This window comes from Mustelus asterias, unplaced genomic scaffold, assembly GCF_964213995.1.
Source record: "Mustelus asterias unplaced genomic scaffold, sMusAst1.hap1.1 HAP1_SCAFFOLD_47, whole genome shotgun sequence".
Classification (NCBI taxonomy): Eukaryota; Metazoa; Chordata; class Chondrichthyes; order Carcharhiniformes; family Triakidae; genus Mustelus; species Mustelus asterias.
Window position 1 is genome coordinate 968,685 of NW_027590122.1, and position 18,234 is coordinate 986,918.

The 18,234-nt window shown below is 44.5% G+C and overlaps 2 protein-coding genes across 2 annotated transcripts in view; both read right to left on the reverse strand.

Annotated features, from left to right (window-relative positions):
• The window catches only part of LOC144483173 (uncharacterized), a 950,558-nt gene that overhangs the window by 86,823 nt on the left and 845,501 nt on the right, over positions 1-18,234 (reverse strand).
• LOC144483167 (uncharacterized) lies at positions 1,532-8,041 on the reverse strand. Its single transcript, XM_078201963.1, is given in 4 exon segments — positions 1,532-2,519; positions 5,779-6,105; positions 6,107-6,750; positions 7,857-8,041. Coding segments are annotated over 3 exon segments (1,770 nt in total). The 5' UTR covers positions 6,643-6,750; positions 7,857-8,041; the 3' UTR covers positions 1,532-1,612.

Genomic DNA, 18,234 nt, shown 5'->3' on the forward strand with positions numbered 1-18,234 from the left:
CTACAACTGTACAAGGTACTGGCGAGACCATATCTGGAGGACTGTGAGCAGTTTTGGTCTCCTTATTTCAGGAAAAATATTATTTCATTGGAGGCAGTTCACAGTAGATTCACTTGGATTATCCCCGTTATGGAGGGATTGTTTTATGAGGAAAGTTTAAACAGGTTGGGCCTCTCCTCATTGGAATTTAGAAGAATGAGAGGTGATCTCATTGAAGCATATTGGATTCTTAAGGGACTTGAGAGGGTAAATGCTGAGCGGATGTTTCCTCTCATGGGAGAGTCTGGGACCAGAGGGCACAGTCTCAGAATAAAAGGTGCCAATTTAAGACTGAGATCAGGAGCAATTTCTTCTCCCAGAGGGTTGAGAGTCTTTGCAAGTCCTTGCCACAGAGAGCTGTGGGGGCAAAGCCCTTGTGTATATTTTTGATCAATAAGGAAATCAAGGGTTACGGGAAAAGGGCAAGAAAGTGGACATGAGGAATGTCAGATCAGCCATGATCCTATTGAATGGGTGACATTCAATCCCTTCCCTGCAGGACATCAGTGAATCAATTGGGTTTTTAATGACACTCCAGAATTTTCATGGTCACTTTTACCTAGTGCCGGCCCCAGAAATGACCAGATTCATTCCGCTCAATTTCACAACCTGCCTTTGTGTTTTTGTGGGTTCTCTCTCACATTTTTTTTCTTTTAAATTCAGTGTCACAGAGTTTTAGAAGAGGAGGATTTGCAGTCAGGAATCTTTGAACAAACATCACATCAGGAGTTGACGGAGCTGCCCAGTTAACGGTAACTTGATTATCATTTAAACATTGAAGGAAAAAGCATTGTTCACAGTAGATGAAACTGTTCTCTGTGTGGACGCAGCTTCAGTTGATCATCTGGCCTCAGGAGCTACAAATATAAACATCCTGGGGAGGAACCATGGAAGAGTGAGGACAGTGATGAGGGATTCAGTTACCTGTCTGAGCTGGAAGCTCATCGTGCACCGGGGAGAGGCCGTTCACCGGCTCTGTGTATTGGACTGATTTCACTCCATCAGCCAACCTGTTGTCTCACTGACATATTCACACTGGGGGGAGATTGTTCAAACGCTGCAGAGATGGAAAGGGATTCATTCAGTCATCCCACCATATGACACACAAACGTGTTCACACTTGAGTGATTTTGTTAATTGCCCAGATTACGAGAAGAGCTGTAAAAGTTCCAGGGAAGTGATATCCTATCAACTTGTCCACACTGACGAGAGACCGTTCAGGTGCTCTCACTTTAGGACTGAGTTCAGGCGATTATCTCACCTCACAGTGCACCAGCAGATTCACACTGGGGAGAGGTTATTCCTCTGCTCTGACTCAGTTGAAAAAAATTACAAGTAAATCACTATTTGCTATAGACCAAAGAAAGATACTTTATTAGAAGAGTAAGGGTCACAAGGTAAAACAAGCCAAGTTCCAGAATATTAAACATCCAGTCCAGTTACAGAGATTGTAAACATCAACAGAAACAAACCCAAACTATCAGAATGAACAGAGTTCAGGCTTGGATGTCATTAACAGCAGCAACAGCAGCAGAATCCAATCCCAATAATCACTGCTGAACTCGCCGGTGTGTCAGCCAATTAGATGATCGATTGTATCCTTCTCACATGTGGAACAGGAGTCTGGTCTCTCCCCAGTGTGAACTCGCTGGTGTGTCCGCAGGTTGGATGAATTACTGAATCCTTTCCCACACTGAGAGCAGGTGAATGGTCTCTCTCCAGTGTGAACCCGCTGATGTATCTGCAGGTGGGATGACTGAGTGAATGTTTTCCCACAATAGGAGCAGGTGAATGGTCTCTCCCCAGTGTGCAATCGTCGGTGTCTCTGCAGATTTGATGCATAAGGAAAATGCTTCCCACACTCAGAGCAGATGAACGGCCTCTCCCCAGTGTGAACTCGCTGATGTATCAGCAGATAGGATGAATCAGTGAATCCCTTCCCACACTCGGAGCAGCTGAACAGTCTCTCCCTGGTGTGAATTCGCTGGTGTCTCTGCAGGTTGGATGAATTACTGAATCCTTTCCCACACTCAGGGCAGATGAATGGCCTCTCCCCAGTGTGAACTCGCTCGTGTGTCTGCAGGTGGGATAACTGAGTGAATCCCTTCCCACACTCTGAACACGTGAACCATTTCTCCCCGGTGTGACCTCGCTGGTGCATCAGCAAGTTGGATGATTCACTGAATCTCTTCCCACAATCGGAGCAGGTGAATGGCTTCTCCCCGCTGTGAACTCGCTTGTGTGTCTCCAGGTGGGATGAACTTGTGAATCCTTTCCCGCACTCGGGGCAGGTGAATGGCCACTCCCCTGTGTGAACTCGTTTGTGTGTCTGCAGGGAGGATGAATGAGCAAATCCCTTCCCACACTCCAAACAAATGAACGGCCTCTCCCCAGTGTGATTACATCGATGAGTTTCCAGTTGGTGTGAGAAATTGAATCCTTTACCACAGTCTCCACATTTCCACGGCTTCTCCATGGTGCTGGTGTCCATGTGTCTCTCCCAGTTTGACAGTCAGCTGAAGCCTCATCCACAACAAAACACCCGAATGGTCTCACCCCAATGTGACTGGTGCTGTCTTTTCAAGATGTGTTCTTGCTTTTCCAATCACATTTATGGTTGAAATCTCTTGAAGCAGAAGAACAGACAAATATTTCTCTTTGTAGATTCCAAAGGCTGATGTTGTCCAGGTCCCGATGAATGGAGTTAATCTGTCAGATCACCATGAGTGTTTGTTTTGAGATTTCTGTCTGGAAATCCTCTTCTGATATCCTGTAACACGAATTTCCAAAATTCATCACTGTCAGTGCAACTTAGAAATTCAGAAAAGACAATTCCAGTTTTTATAGAAAATTCTTTACTTTTCCCCACTATTCTTACCCTGCTGTATCGCACTATACACCCTCCCAATTCTCCTAAAGGTGCCAATTCATGTTGGTTAATGAATCCATGCTCATCACTTCCTGTTCAAATGTGTGTAATATGCAGCACTCATTACTTGGTTGGAGATATGGTGGGTGCAGCGAGTGATCATGATCTGGAACTGGGTGCCCACGGATCTTGTGGCAGTGAAAACAATTAAAGATTTCAAACTGAAATTGGATGCGCACTTGAAGGAAATATTCTTGCAGGAGAATGGGTAGATGGAGGGGCAATGGGTCTGACTGGATTGCTCTATAAGAAGTTGATATTGTCTCCTTCTCTATCGGAATAACAATGCCTGGAAGTATATTAACATAGTTACAATATTCTATTACAAGACTAGAATCATAGAATCCCTACAGTGCAGAAGGAGGCCATTCAGCCCATCCAGTCTGCACCAACCACAATCCCACCCAGGCCCTATTCCTGTAACCCCATTTACTGGCCCTGCTATTACCACTGACACTAAGGTCAATTTTACCACGGCCAATCATTGGATGAACCTGTGTTGAAGATATTAAAAAGGCCATGTGTTTAACACAAAGTCAATTTATTTGACTATTATCCACAATATTAACACCTATAAATGGACTGTTGTTTATTAACAGCAATGGAAACAGACCCATTCGAACATAATAATTAAGAACAGAAGGAGGCCACTCGGCCCCTCAAGCCTGTTCCGCCATTCAATAGGATCGTGGCTGATCTGATTGTAACCTCAACCCAACATTCCTGCCCACTACCCTCACCAATAATCTTCCATCTCCTTTTTAATCAGGAGACCACCTTGCTCTTCTTCAAAATATTCCAAGATTCTTCTTCCTCTGCCTTTTGAGGAAGAGAGTTCCAAAGATCCATGATCCTCTGAGAGAAAACACTTCTCCCTATCTCTGTCTGAAACACATTTTTAAACAGTGTCTCCTTGTTCAAGATTCTCCCACAAGAAAAAAAAGTCCTTTCCACATCAACCCAGTCAATAGCCCTCAGAAACGTAAAAGGTTTCAATCAAGGCCCCTCTTACTCTTCTAAACTCCAGTGGCTACAAGCCCAGATTCTCCAATCTTTCCTCATAAGACAACCTGCCAATTTCTGGTATTAGTCTGGTAGACATTCTCTGAACTGCTTCCAATGCATTTACATTTTCCTTAAATAAGGAGTTCAATACTTTAACAACACTCCAGATGTGGTCTCACCAGTGTCCTGTCTGACTGAAACATAAACTCACTCCTTTTGTAACCACTTTCCTCACAATAAACAATGACATTCTATTAACTTTCCTGATTACTTGCTGTACCTGCTTTCCAGCCTTTTGTGATTCATGTATTAGGACACCTCTGAATCTCAGAGCTCTGCAATCTCTCACCATTTAACGTTTTTTTTAAAATTTGGCAGGAATTCCTGCCAAAATTGATAATTCCACATTTGCCCACGTTATACTCCATTTGCCAAATCTTTGCCCACTAGCTGAACTTATCTACATCCCTTTGTAGCCTCCTTACATCCTCTTCACAACTTACTTTTCTACCTTTGTGTCCTCAGCAAATTTAGCGACCATGCTTGCATCCAAGTCGTTTATATAAATTGTTAAAAGTAGAGGTTCCAGTTCTGATCGCTTTGGCACACCACTCGTCACATCCTGCCAACCAGATAAAGATCCATGTGTTGCCAACTCTGTTTCCCGTTAGCTCGCCAATCTTCTTTCCATGCCATATTACCCCCACACTGTGAGATTCTATTTTCCACATTAAGCTTTGATGTGGCAGATTATGAAATGCATTTTGCAAATCAAAGTACAGTACATTCACCTTTGCTGCCCCATTATCCAATATATAAAGTCACCATCTCCCAGATGTCCCCTTGAGAGGGAGAGCTGACTGGTGGTCACTTAACCTGAGGATCATAAATTCATTAGATATAGGAGCAGAATTAGACCATTTGGCCAATCGAGTCTGTTCCGCCATTCGATCATGGCTGATAAGCTCCTCATCCCCATTTTCCTGCCTTCTCCCCATAACCCTTCAACCCCATTACCAATTAAAAATCTGTCTAACTCCTCCTTAAATTTACTCACTGTCCCAGCATCCACCACCCTTTGGGACAGCGAATTCCACAGATTCACAACCCTTTGGGAGAAGCAGTTTCTCCTCAACTCTGTTTTAACTTTGCTGCCCCTTATCCTAAGGCTATGACCTCTCATCCTAGAATGCCCCTTGGTTGGCACGAGAATTGAACCCGTGCCATTGGTGTCGCTGTGCATCACAAACCAGCCACCCGGCCAACTGAGCGAACTGACCCCCTTTATCTAAAGTATATGTGACTCCTTCAAAGAACTCCAATAAATAGGTTGAATATGATTTCCCTTTCTCAAACCGTGCTGACTCCTTATGTCTGAATTTTTCTCATTCTCATGATATCTTTAATAAAGCTTTAATATTTTCCCTACATCAGATTTTAGATTAAGTGGCCTTTAGTTTCCTTTTTGCCTCCCTCCTTTTTTGAATAAAGGAGTTACATTTGCTACTTTGCAATCTACTGGAATCTTCCTCAAATCTCGCGACTTTTAGATAATTAAAACGGTGCTATTTCCTTCCATGTTCAAAATTCTCTGCTGTTCAGGTTACAATACATTGTGCAATTCCATCCAATCCTGATCTGATGTTTTGTGCAAGTTTCCTGACCCCAAATCCACCTCTTCTAAGACCAATTATATCAACACCTATAACAGAGCTGGAGTCACTTTACAATTCAGCAGAAACAGACCCAAAGGTACATGGTTCAGTCTGAACACGAAAACAACAAAATCCAATCACAACAGTTACTTGTGAACTCGCTGGTGTCTCAGCAGATTGGATGACTGACTGAATCCCTTTCCACACTTGGAACAAGTGAATGGCTTCTCCCTGGTGTGAATTCGCTGGTGTGTCAGCAGAGTGGATGAGTGAGCAAATCCATTCCCACATTGGGAGCAGGTGAACGGTCTCTCCCCAGTGTGAGTGCGCTGGTGTACAGTGAGTTGAGATGATTGCTTGAACCCAGTCCCACAGTGAGAGCACCTGAATGGTTTCTCATCAGTGTGAACACGTTGATGGTAATGCAGATTTACAGAATTTTTAAAGCATTTCCCACAGTCTGGACATTTAAAAGGTCTCATCAGTGTGAATCCGCTGGTGTGTGAAGAGGGTGGCTGACTGAGCAAATCTCTTCCCACACTGGGAGCAAGTGAATGGCCTCTCCCCAGTGTGAATTCGCTGGTGTAATGCGAGGTTGGAAGACTGAGTGAATCCCTTCCCACACACAGAGCAGGTGAACGGCCTTTCCCCAGTGTGGATTCGCTGATGTTTCAGCAGATGGGATGAGGCACTGAATCCTTTCCCACACTGGGAGCAGTTGAATGGTCTCTCTTCAGTGTGAGTTCTCTGGTGTATATGTAAGCTGTTTGACTGAGTGAATCCCCTCCCACACTGGGAGCAGGTGAATGGTCTCTCCCCACTGTGACTGCGCCAATGAATCTCCAGCTGGGAAGGGTAATCGAATCCCTTCCCACAGTCCCCACATTTCCACAGCTTCTCCCTGTTGCGACTGCAATTATGTTCCGAAAGGCTGGATGATTGGTTAAAGTCTTGTCCACACACAGAACACGTGTACAGTTTCTCTTCACTGTGAACGGTGCTATTTCCTTCCATGTTCAAAACACAATGATATTCAGGTTACAATAAATTGGCTAACTCCATCAGGTTTTGATATAATATTTGGTTTCAGTTTCCCAACTGCAAATCCTCCTCTTCTAAACCCTGTGAAATTGATTTAAAACAGAAAAAAGGAAGTGAGAGAGAACCCACAAAAACACAAAGGCAGTTTGTGAAATTGAGCTGAATGAATCTGGTCATTTGTGGGGCTGGCACTCGGAAAAAGTGATCATGAAAACTGCTGGATTGTCATAAAAACCCAGCGGGTTCACTGATATCCTTCAGGGCAGGAAATCTGCCACACGGTCTGGACACAAGACTCTGGACACTGAGAGAGAAGATAGAGAGAAGTAGGAGAGGTCAGGGTGAAGGAGAGGGATTTTGTACATTGACAACTCAATTAGAACTTTGACAGAAAGTTTCCCAAACCCTCAACCTCCACCCACCTAGAAGGACCAGGGTAGCAACTAGATGGGAACACCATCACCTTCAAGTTCCCCTCCAACTCACACACCACCCTGACTTGTCTGACGTCCAGTACTAAAAGAACAGAAATTTCTTTCATATAAACATTGGGAAGACTGAACCCATTGTCTTCAGTCCCCACTGCAAACTCCACTCCCTCGCCAGCAACTCTCTCCCTCTTCCTGGCAACTGTCTGAGGCTGAAGCAAACTGTTCACAACCATGGTAAAATATTTCACCCCAAGTTGAGCTTCCAGCCACATTGCCACATCATCATCAAGACCGCCTATTTCCACCTCAGTGCCATTGATCAACTCTACTCCAGTCTCAGCTCCTTTGGAACTCTCATCCATTCCATTGTGACGTGAAACACAGGGGAATGGGGATACAGAGAGGGAATGGGACTGACTGAATTGCTCCACAGAGAGTTGGCATGGATCTGAGTTGCCTATTCTATGTTGTAATGTTTCCATCACTGAAAATAGATAATGTTGATACACTGCTATATATTTTAAGACAAGAAATAGGGAATCGTAAATAACATAGTATATACCATGTAACTACATTAAACATATCTCTCTCCCATACAAATTTACTGTTCATTAAAATGTTAGCCCTCTCCTGAGAAAACTCCCCCTTGAATTATGAACATTGGGTAAGAGGCCATCCTATTAGCCAGATATATAAACATGTCAAAGTGAGGGAGCTAAAGGATGTCAATGTCTTGTGAGAGAAAGAAAAAGATACCTGGGCCTAGTCTTGCTCCTAATTCCGATGTTCGTCTATAACGTTTTCAGAGTCTGCAGTCTCCCTGGATTCACTTCCTTTCCCATCAGTTGCTGCAAGTCCCCAATTTCCCCCAGAATGAGAAAGGAAATGGAAAGGGGGAGACATTGATTTCCTCCCAGATGTTGCCCTCTTTTTAGGTCAAACCAAATAAACAAACTCAGATTAAGTCAGGCCAAAGTAAAGGGGGCAGCTCCCCAAAAGGAGGGGGAACAGTAAGTTTCACTCTGAACCTCATTGGCCAACTTCCGCATTGTGACGTCACAATGGAACCTCGCGTGAATTAGCCAATAAGAATAAGTCTGCTCCGCGGTGACGTCCTGTGGTTTCAGTGCGCAGGCCCGGGCGCGCGGACACGGGAGCCCCGCCCCCACCCATTCCCCTCCTCCTGCACCTCCTCCAGCCAAGGTTTCCAGGCAACATGCTGGCGGCTCCGGCCAGAGCGAGAAGCCGCTCGGTGATCTCCCCCGCCCCCCTCTCTCTACGGCGGCTGCGGCTCCAAAAAGAGATCGAGAGCGACCGCTGGCGGCAGCCGCACTGCGCCTGCTCCGGACAGCTCGGCTCAGCAGCGCTCTCTGCGCCTGCTCCGGACAGCTCGGCTCAGCAGCGCTCTCTGCGCCTGCTCCGGACAGCTCAACTCAGCAGCGCTCTCTGCGCCTGCGCGCTGGTCTGCCAGCTGAGGGAGTGGGGGAGGGGACTTTGCAAAATCTTCCCATCATTTTCTTCCAAGTCCCGCAGTTTGATTTGAAACAGCACAGCTTCTGTTTGTAGCTTCACCACAGACTCAAACTTCACCACAGACTCAAACTTCACACACAGACTCAAACTTCACCACAGACTCAAACTTCACCACAGACTCCAACTTCACACACAGACTCAAACTTCACACACAGACTCAAACTTCACCACAGACTCAAACTTCACACACAGACTCAAACTTCACCACAGACTCAAACTTCACACACAGACTCAAACCTCCTCCTCTGGACAACATCTGTGAGGAAAACACTTTCTTTCCCCCCCCCCTGGGAAATACAGAGAGTTGTGGACTCTGGAACTGGAATTAGAGCCAAATATACTGAGGGGGGAATGTTTGTGATTTTGTGGAACCTGTTTTTATTGTCTGAGCGTTTTAAAGTTTAATTTATCCTGTCTATTCAAATACTGTTTCTTAATGCATGATTCAGTGATGTTAATTTTAGATTAATTTTTGAAGTAAAAATTTTTTAAAATGAAACATTGTCTTTGTTTATTCCATTGGGATTTGTGGGAATTTGTTTATTATAAGGTGACCATGAGGATCGTAACAACATTGATATGTCTGGTGTTGGTGCATATGATGTGGAGATGCCGGTGTTGGACTGGGGTGGGCCCAGTAAGACGTCTCACAACACCTGGTTAAAGTCCAACAGGTTTATTTCGAATCACGAGCTTTCAGCGCGCTGCTCCTTCTCACCTGATGACCAAACAACCTACTGGAACATTAGGGAATTCACACTGGGAAGAGACCCTGATAATTCCCACTCACTTTCAGCGATTTCTCATAAAAACTACCAGATTGGAAGCTTCTGCCTGAAATGTTATTTTCCCTTCGTTTCCAAACTGAGACCATTCACCTGCTCAGTGTGTGGGAAAGGATTCACTTGTTCACCCAAGCTGCTGACACACCATGGCAGTCACACCCATTAGTGATCTTTTGGATGCTCTGACTGTGGCTGTTAATTATACCAATAGAGGTTAAGTTTATTCAGATGGAGGGCACTGATGAGATAGTTATAATGAGCAGGTAAAAAGTGGGACTCACTAATATAGCTTGGAGTCAGAGTTGAACCTGTAATGTTTGATTCTGTGAACAAATCTATACCAAATAAAGATTGACTCCACCCCAAGGCTGTCAGGATTATAACATGGTAACAGAAAATGCTTGTCTAATGGTGAAGGTTGGAAACTAAAAGAAAGTATATTTCAGACAGAAGCTTACAATCCCAGCAGCTTTTGTGAGAAATGACTGAAAGGCAGTGGGAATTGTCAGGGTCTGATTACCTGCTGATGCTCTCGGAGTCTGAACCATACAACCAGTGGAAGAATGAAGTGGCGATGTGGACACGGGTTACATCCCGATCAAGGAGGAAACAAGATCTGGCCTTGGCACTGTCACTTCCTAACACAAGGAAAATCAGCAACAAAGCATTTTCTGATCAGCCAAACTGCAAGTTGATAACTGCACTGGCACGGATGATTCATGTAAAGAATTCACTTCAGGTGGTTGGAGGGTAGAATCCCTGTCAATTGGTCTATGGGAGAAATCCCTAATTCCCCTCTGTGCCGGGCGATCGCCCTCCTGCTTTAAAGGGATACAATTAGTTCCATTTTCAGTCATCAATTATCTGATTGTTCCATGAAAAGAATTGCTCAAAGCAACAAATTATTGGAGAAACCAGAAGAGGGTCTCTTCATGTGTAACATTTGGACTGAAGGAGAAAAACCATCTTTTTCTTCGATTTGTTTTGAAACACTGTGTGAATTTTTGCGATCCCGGTCAGGACTGTTAACGTTTGCAGAGAAATTCGAACACCCGGTGATTAACTGAAAGAATTACATCACAAGATTCCACATTTTTAAACAAAAACAAACTTTACTGTATGTTTAAATAAAATTTAAAAAGACAACACTACAAATTGAATACTACACTCAATAAAGATTTATGATATAAACCGAGTTCTATTTTTTTACCTCAAGAGTTTCTTTATACATAACAATATCTTGAAGTTTCATTCACTTCTGGTCCTAGGACCATCCCAAAGGTATGTCAAAGCTCTCCACAATTCACTTTAATTCTCCCCAGTACACCAGATATTCTCCCCAGGCAGCGGGCGATCGAGGGGGCCGTCCATCCTGACTGTCTGCCCCTCTACTGCGGCTACATTCACAGCCAGGTGTCCCTGGAGAGGGAGCATGCGGTGTCCACGGGCACGGTTGATGCCTTCCGTGCCCGCTGGGCACCGCAGGGGTTGGGGTGCGTTATCGACCCTGATAATCACATTTTAATTTGATGTTTTTAAGTTTCCTTTGTACTTTGATTTTTGTTCGGGCTGTTCCCCCTCCTTTTGGGGAGCTGCCCCTTTTACTTTGTCCTGACTTAATTTGAGTTTGTTTATTCGGTTTGACCTAAAAAGAGGCCAAGAGTTTATGGGAGTCCATCCATTATCTTTTCACTAAACAAGCCTCCAATTTTCCTTTAAGCTCTCAAACTGTGGACTCCTCAGTCTAAACATGGGCTTCACTGCATTCTTGCTGAGGCATTTAAATGTTGGAAACACCCCTGGTTTCCAACGGTCCTCTAGGCTTCTAGTCCCACAGCTGGTTCACAGCTCCTGGTCCCACAACTGGTGGCTTCCAAGCTGACTGCAGACTGTCCGCTGAAACCAGGTCATTGATTGGAAAGGACTCAAAGGTTCCGGGGAAAAGGCAGGAGAATGGGATTGAGATTTATCAGCCATGATCGAATGGCACAGCAGATTCGATGGGCCGAATAGCCTAATTCTGCTCCTATATCTTATGGTCTAATTCTAACCAAGACTCCACCCTGAATCACATATCCCCATGGTAACAGAGACCAGGTGGAATATCTGACAGATATTTAGCTTCAAAACTAAACCCTTTTTCCTGAGGTCTGCATGAAGAATTAACCTAACAAAAACAGTACAATAATCGTCAGACCCAATGTCTCCAGCTAAAAGATCCAGCTGACCTTTTACAGTTCTTACCTCTCGAGTTTTGACTTCTTAAACCAACATGGGCCATGCTTTGTGACTGCGAATTCCCTGAGGGTGTTTTCATCAGATTCTCAATCCAGGTTTTCCATTTTTTAAAAGCAATTCTTGCAACTAATTCATATTTCTAAAACATAGGAATTATAAAATTAGATTTTTGTAACAAAAACAGGAAGAAATGGAAATGTATCACCTTCAAAATATCCCATTTAGAATATTACAATATACAACATGCTGTATATCTTAACAACAGCCATGATCTTATTGAATGGTGGAGCAGGCTCAAAGGGCCAAATGGCCTCCTCCTGTTCCTAAATCCACTGTTTTCCTATGTTGATCTATCTTATAACCTGCAATAGACATAATAATCCCTCCATTGTCCACTTGACATTCACAAGTCCAGCTTGATAACAGCACACTGCTGGGTTCCATGTCCAGGAATTCAGTCCACTGAAGATGGAAATTACTGCTTGCAGTCTTTTCTGACGGTTTTCTTCTTACAATAATTATAGTCCAAAGTTCCTCCTGCAAAAGGAGAGTCTTCATTGCTGTTCATTTGTGAATTTTCAAGTTCTATTTTGAAAACAGTCTGTACAGAGTTCACATTTTGAAATTTATTTTCTTCCATGTTTGTAGTTCCTCCATTGTTTAAATCCAGAGAGAATATTCCACTCAATTCCACATTGAAACTGTCTTCTTCTTGCTCAGTTATAGCTGATTCCTTTATTGTCCAGGACAATATATTCACAATATCTTTAAAACAGAAATTAAACATTCCCATTTGATTTCAGACAGTAACATATCCCGTTAGTTTGTTCTTTATTGTCAATGTCAGTCTCGGGTTGTTCCCCTTGGAGCAAAGGAGATTGAGGGGAGATTTGATAGAGGTGGACAAGATTCTGACAGGTTTAGATAAGGTGGACAAAGAAAAGCTGTTCCCATTAGCTGAAGGGACAAGGACGAGGGGGGCACAGATTTCTTGTTTTGGGTCAGAGATGCAAGGGGGGGGGGGGGGGGAGGGAGATGTGAGGAAGAATATTCTGATGCAGCGAATGGTAATGACCTGAAACTCGCTGCCTACGAGGGTGGAGCAAGTGGAGACAATAAACAATTAAAAAGGAAATTGGATGGGCATTTGGGATGTTCCAAACAGAACGAAGAACAAAGAAAATTTTGTTTTCTTTAAAGAAAACAAAAAAAAGAACAAAGAAAATCCATCAAGACATCATTTGACTGAGTTTGGCAGAAAGGGACCTACACAGGGTTGGAGTCGGTGGGGTTTGGCGGGGGGATCTCTCCACCGGTTGGGGATATACCAGGTACAGACGATGATGGCTGTGGTTGTTGGAGGTCAGTCATCACTGCAAGGGTCACTGCAGGGTTCATCTAAAACTCTGCTGGCCATGTTTAAACTCACATTAAGTGTTATTCCACTATCACCCTTGTGCACGATGATCCACCCAGTAAAGCAACAACTTAACATTAAAATTCTCATCCTTGGTTTCAAATCACTCCATGACCTTGCCTGTCCCAATATCTATAATCTCCTATCAGCCCCACAACCCTCAATATATTACACGACTCTAATTCTGGTCTTTAGTTTGTCCCTGACCTTGCTTCACCATTGCAAGCTCTACCTTCAGTTGCTTAGGCTCCAACCTCTGGAATACCATCCCTACACGTCTCCAACTCTCCACCTCGCTTTACTCCTTTAACACACCCCTTAAAATCTACCACTTTGACCAAACTTTTGGTCATCTAACCAAATATCTTCTTTGTGGCTCAATGTCATACTTTATTTTACAATGCTCCTTGGATGTTTTATTACTTTCAGGCGCTATATAAATATATTTTGTTGTTCCTCGTGTCTCCTGGGCCTAATCATTTTCAGCGGCTTCATTAATTACCGTCTCCCCACCGTAGGGTCGGAAACGGGGATGTTCACTGATGATTGCAGTGTATATGACCATTCACAACTCTGAATACTGAAGCTGCCCGCATGCAGCGCAGGACCAGGACAACATTCAGGTTGGAGCTGATTGTCAATTCATACTGACACCACATAATTATCAGGAAATATCTATTTCCAGCAAGAAAATCGAACCATCTTCCCATGATATTCAATGGCATTACCATCAGTGAATGCCCCACCAGCAATAACTTTGGGGTTACCATTGACCAGTCATTTAAATACTGAGGTTACAAGAGCAGATCAGAGGTTGGGAGTTTTGTGGCAGGTTACTCACTTAATGACTCCCCAAAGGCTTGCCATGATTCACAAGGTATAAATCAGGAGTAAGGGGGAATATTCTTTACCTGGATGAGTGTATCTGCAACAATTTTGTAGATCCTATCCAGGACAAAGTAGCCCGCCTGATCAGCATCTCAAATACCACCTTAAACATTCACTCTCCACCATTAGCCCACAATGGTGGCAGTGTATCCCACTGATTAGATGCACTGCAAGAAATCACCAAGGCTGTTTTCACAGCATGTTCCAAACCCTAACTTCTACCACTTGAAAAACAAGTGCAGCCAGCGTATGGGAATGCCACCATCTGCAAATTGTACTCCACATCACACACCATTCTGACTTGAAAATCAATCACCATTCCTTCTCTGTCACTGCATCAAATTCCTGGAACTCCCTAACACCGTTGTGGGTATACCTACACCAGATGGATTGCAGCGATTCAAGAAAGTGGCTCACTTTCTTCACAAGGGCAATCAGTGATGCACAATGAATGTTGGCCTTGCCAGTCACATTCACATCCCCTGAAAGAATAAAAAAAAAATCCTCATCCCTGGTATCATTCTCAGTCATGAGTACTGCAATTATCAATGAACAGCTCCGCTTTCGACTTTATGATGGGGGAGGGTCATTGGTGGAGCAACTGAGGATGGATGGGCCTCGGACACTACCCTGGGGCTGAGATGATTGGCCTCCAACAACCGCGATCATCCTCCTCTGTGCGGGATGTGGCTCTCGCCGGTGGAGAGTTTCCCCCTGATTCCCATTGACTTCAATGTTAATTGGGTTGCTTGATGCCACGCACAGTCAAATGCTGCCTTGACGTCAATGGCAATCACTCCAACATCACCCAGTTCAACTCTTTTGTCCATGTTTGGACAAAGGCTGTAAATGAGGCAGGAGGTGAGTGGTCCTCGGTGGAACCCAAAATGAGCATCAGTGAGCAGGTTATTGCTGTATAAATGCTGCTTGATCGCACCGTTGGCAACAACATCTTCCATCATTTTGCTGATGAGCGAGACTCGAGACATTGGAGGGCAGTTGGCCAGTTTGGATTTTTCCTTATCCATTGCCTTCAGCTGTTTATTGATATCCCTTGAAGTGAATCGAATTGGCTGAAGATGGGCATCTGTGATAGTAGGGACCTCAGGATGGATAATCCATATGGAGAGATTAGAGAGGCTGGAATTGCACTCTATAGAGCAGGAAAGGTTAAGGAAAGATTTAATAGAGATATTCAAACTTTTGAGAGGTTTTAGTCCTATTTTCAAGAAGGGGAATAGGGATAGCCCAGGTAATTACCGACCAGTGAGTCTAACCTCAGTGGTTGGTAAACTGATGGCGAAGATCCTGAGGGACAGGATATATGAGCATTTAGAGAGGTTTAGTATGCTCAAGAATACTCAGCATGGCTTTGTCAAGGGCAGATCGTGCCTTACGAGCCTGGTGGAGTTCCCCTCGCACCTTAAACCCATGCCCCGAGTAATTGACTCTTCCACCCTGGGAAAAAGCTTCTGACTATCCACTCTGTCCATGCCCCTCATAATTTTGTAGACTTCCATCAGGTCGCCCTCCTCAACCTCCGTCGTTCCAGTGAGAACAAACCAAGTTTCTCCAACCTCTCCTGATAGCTAATGCCCTCCACACCAGGCAACATCCTGATAAATATTGTCCGTACCCTCTCCAAAGCCTCCACATCCTTCTGGTAGTGTGGTGACCAGAATTGAACACTAGATTCCAAGTGCGGTCTAACTAAGGTTCTATAAAGCTGCAACAAGACTTGCCAATTTTTAAACTCAATACCCGGGCCGATGAAGGCAAGCATGCCGTATGCCTTCTTGATTATCTTCTCCACCTGCCTTGCCACTTTCAATGACCTGTGTACCTGTACACCCAGATCCCTCTGCCTATGAATACTCTTCAGGGTTCTGCCATTTACTGTATATTTCCCATCTGTATTAGACCTTCCAAAATGCATTACCTCACATTTTTCCGGATTGAACTTCATCTGCCATCTCTCCGCCCAAGTCTCCAACTGATCTATATCCTGCTGTATCCTCTGCCGGTCCCCATCGCTATCCGCAAATCCACCAACCTTTGTGTCGTCCACAAACTTACCAATCAAAGCAGTTACATTTTCCTCCAAATCATTTATATATATTACAAACAGCAAAAGTCCCAGCACTGATCCCTGAGGAATGTCACTTGTCACAGCCCTCCATTCAGAAATGTACCTTTGCACTGCCAACCTCTGTTTTCTTCTGACTGAATATCTCTAAACTTCCTAACACTCTGTCACTCTGTGATCCTTGTGACATTTGAAATCAGGTATTCACAAAAAGACTCAAAGAGCATCAGCCCACTGGAGGCTGAGACCAGCCAGTCCAGCAGAAAGAAACCCTCCGACCCTCCCCATTGACCAACTGTGAGAATGAACAAAATGCAATCCTGGATGTAATTGAGAGCAGAAACAATAACAGCAGAATCCAACCACTGTCATCACTCGTGAACCTGTTGATGTCTCAGCAGCTGGGATGAAACGCTGAAACCCTTCCCACACTGAGAGCAGGTGAATGGCCTCTCCCCAGTGTGAACTTGCTGGTGCGTCCGCAGGATGCATAACTGAGTGAATTCTTGCCCACACTGAGAGCAGGTGAACGGTCTCTCCCCAGTGTGAATTCGCTGGTGTGACTGCAGGTTGGTTGACCGAGTGAATCCCTTCCCACACTGAGAGCAGGTGAATGGCCTCTCCCCAGTGTGAACTCGCTGGTGTCTCTGCAGGTGGGACGACCGAGTGAATCCCTTCCCACACTGAGAGCAGGTGAATGGCCTCTCTCCAGTGTGAACTCGCTGGTGTGTCTGCAGGCTGCAGAACTGAATGAATCCCTGCCCACACTGAGAGCAGGTGAATGGTCTCTCCCCAGTGTGAACTCGCTGGTGTGACTGCAGGTTGGTTGACCGAGTGAATCCCTCCCCACACTGAGAGCAGGTGAACGGCTTCTCCCCTGTGTGACGTAGCTGGTGTGATTGCAGGTGGGATGACTGAGTGAATCCCTTCCCACACTGAGAGCAGATGAACGGCCTCTCCCCAGTGTGGTTGCGCCGATGAGCTTCCAGCTGAGATGGGGTTCTGCATCCCTTCCCACAGTTCACACATTTCCATGGTTTCTCCATGGTGCAGGTGTCCTTGCCTCTCTCTTGGGTGGACAACTAGTTGAAACTTCGTCCACACACAGAACAAGATTACAGTCTCTACCCGCTGTGAATGGTGTGATATTTATTCAGACTGTGTAACTGGTTAAAGCTCTTTAGTCAGTGCACTGGAACACTCTCTCTCGAGTGTGGCAGTGTGTTGATGCTTTTTCACTCACACTGACATTTCAAATCTCTTCAAATCGACAGACTGGACAATCATTTCTCCTTCTGGATTCAAAGTCCGGTGATATTGAGGTCCCAAGGAATACGACTCTGTCAGTTCTAGACGTGATGTTTGAGATTTCGGCCTGTGATTCCTCTTTCAATATCCTGGAAAATGAGTTTACAAAAGTCATCAGTGTCAGTACAGGATAGAAATTCAGAACAGACAATTTCTATGGAACATTCTTTCCTCTCTCATTCCCCAAAAGCTCTCTCCCCATTCTCAGCAGGTCTTGCAGCATCTGTATGGAGAGAAAAGAACTGATGTTTCAGAGCTTTGACAAAGGGTCATCGAGACAAGAAACATCAGCTCTTTTCTCTCCTTACAGATGCTGCCAGACCTGCTGAGATTTTCCAGCATTTTCTCTCTTGGTTTCAGATTCCAGCATCCGCAGTAATTTGCTTTTATAAGGCTGCAGATACCTCCTCCCAAGTAACATGCGTGTGCCCAAGACATCACCACTTGTTTCCCTTATTTCTTTAGCACCCATGGTGCTCTCCGCAGTAAACACAGAGGAGAAGTATTCATTAAAAATCTCACCCATCTCCTGTGGCTCCACACACAGATGGCCATCCTGATTTTTAAGGGGATCTATTCTCTCTCTAGCCACCCTTTTACTCTTAATATTGCTCTCGAACCTCTTGGAATTTTCTTTAATCTTACCTGCCAGATCCATATCAGACCCACTTTTTGTCCTCCTGATTTCCCTCTTCAGTATTTTCTTACACTTTTTATAGTCAGAGTGATTCACTTGTCCCCGATTGCCTAAACCCAATGTATGCTTCCTTCTTTTACCTGACCAGAGCCTCAATGTCCCTTGTCTGCCAGAGATCCCTAAATTTACCATTCTTTCCCTTCATCTTAACAGGAATATACTGCCCCTGGACTCTTGATATC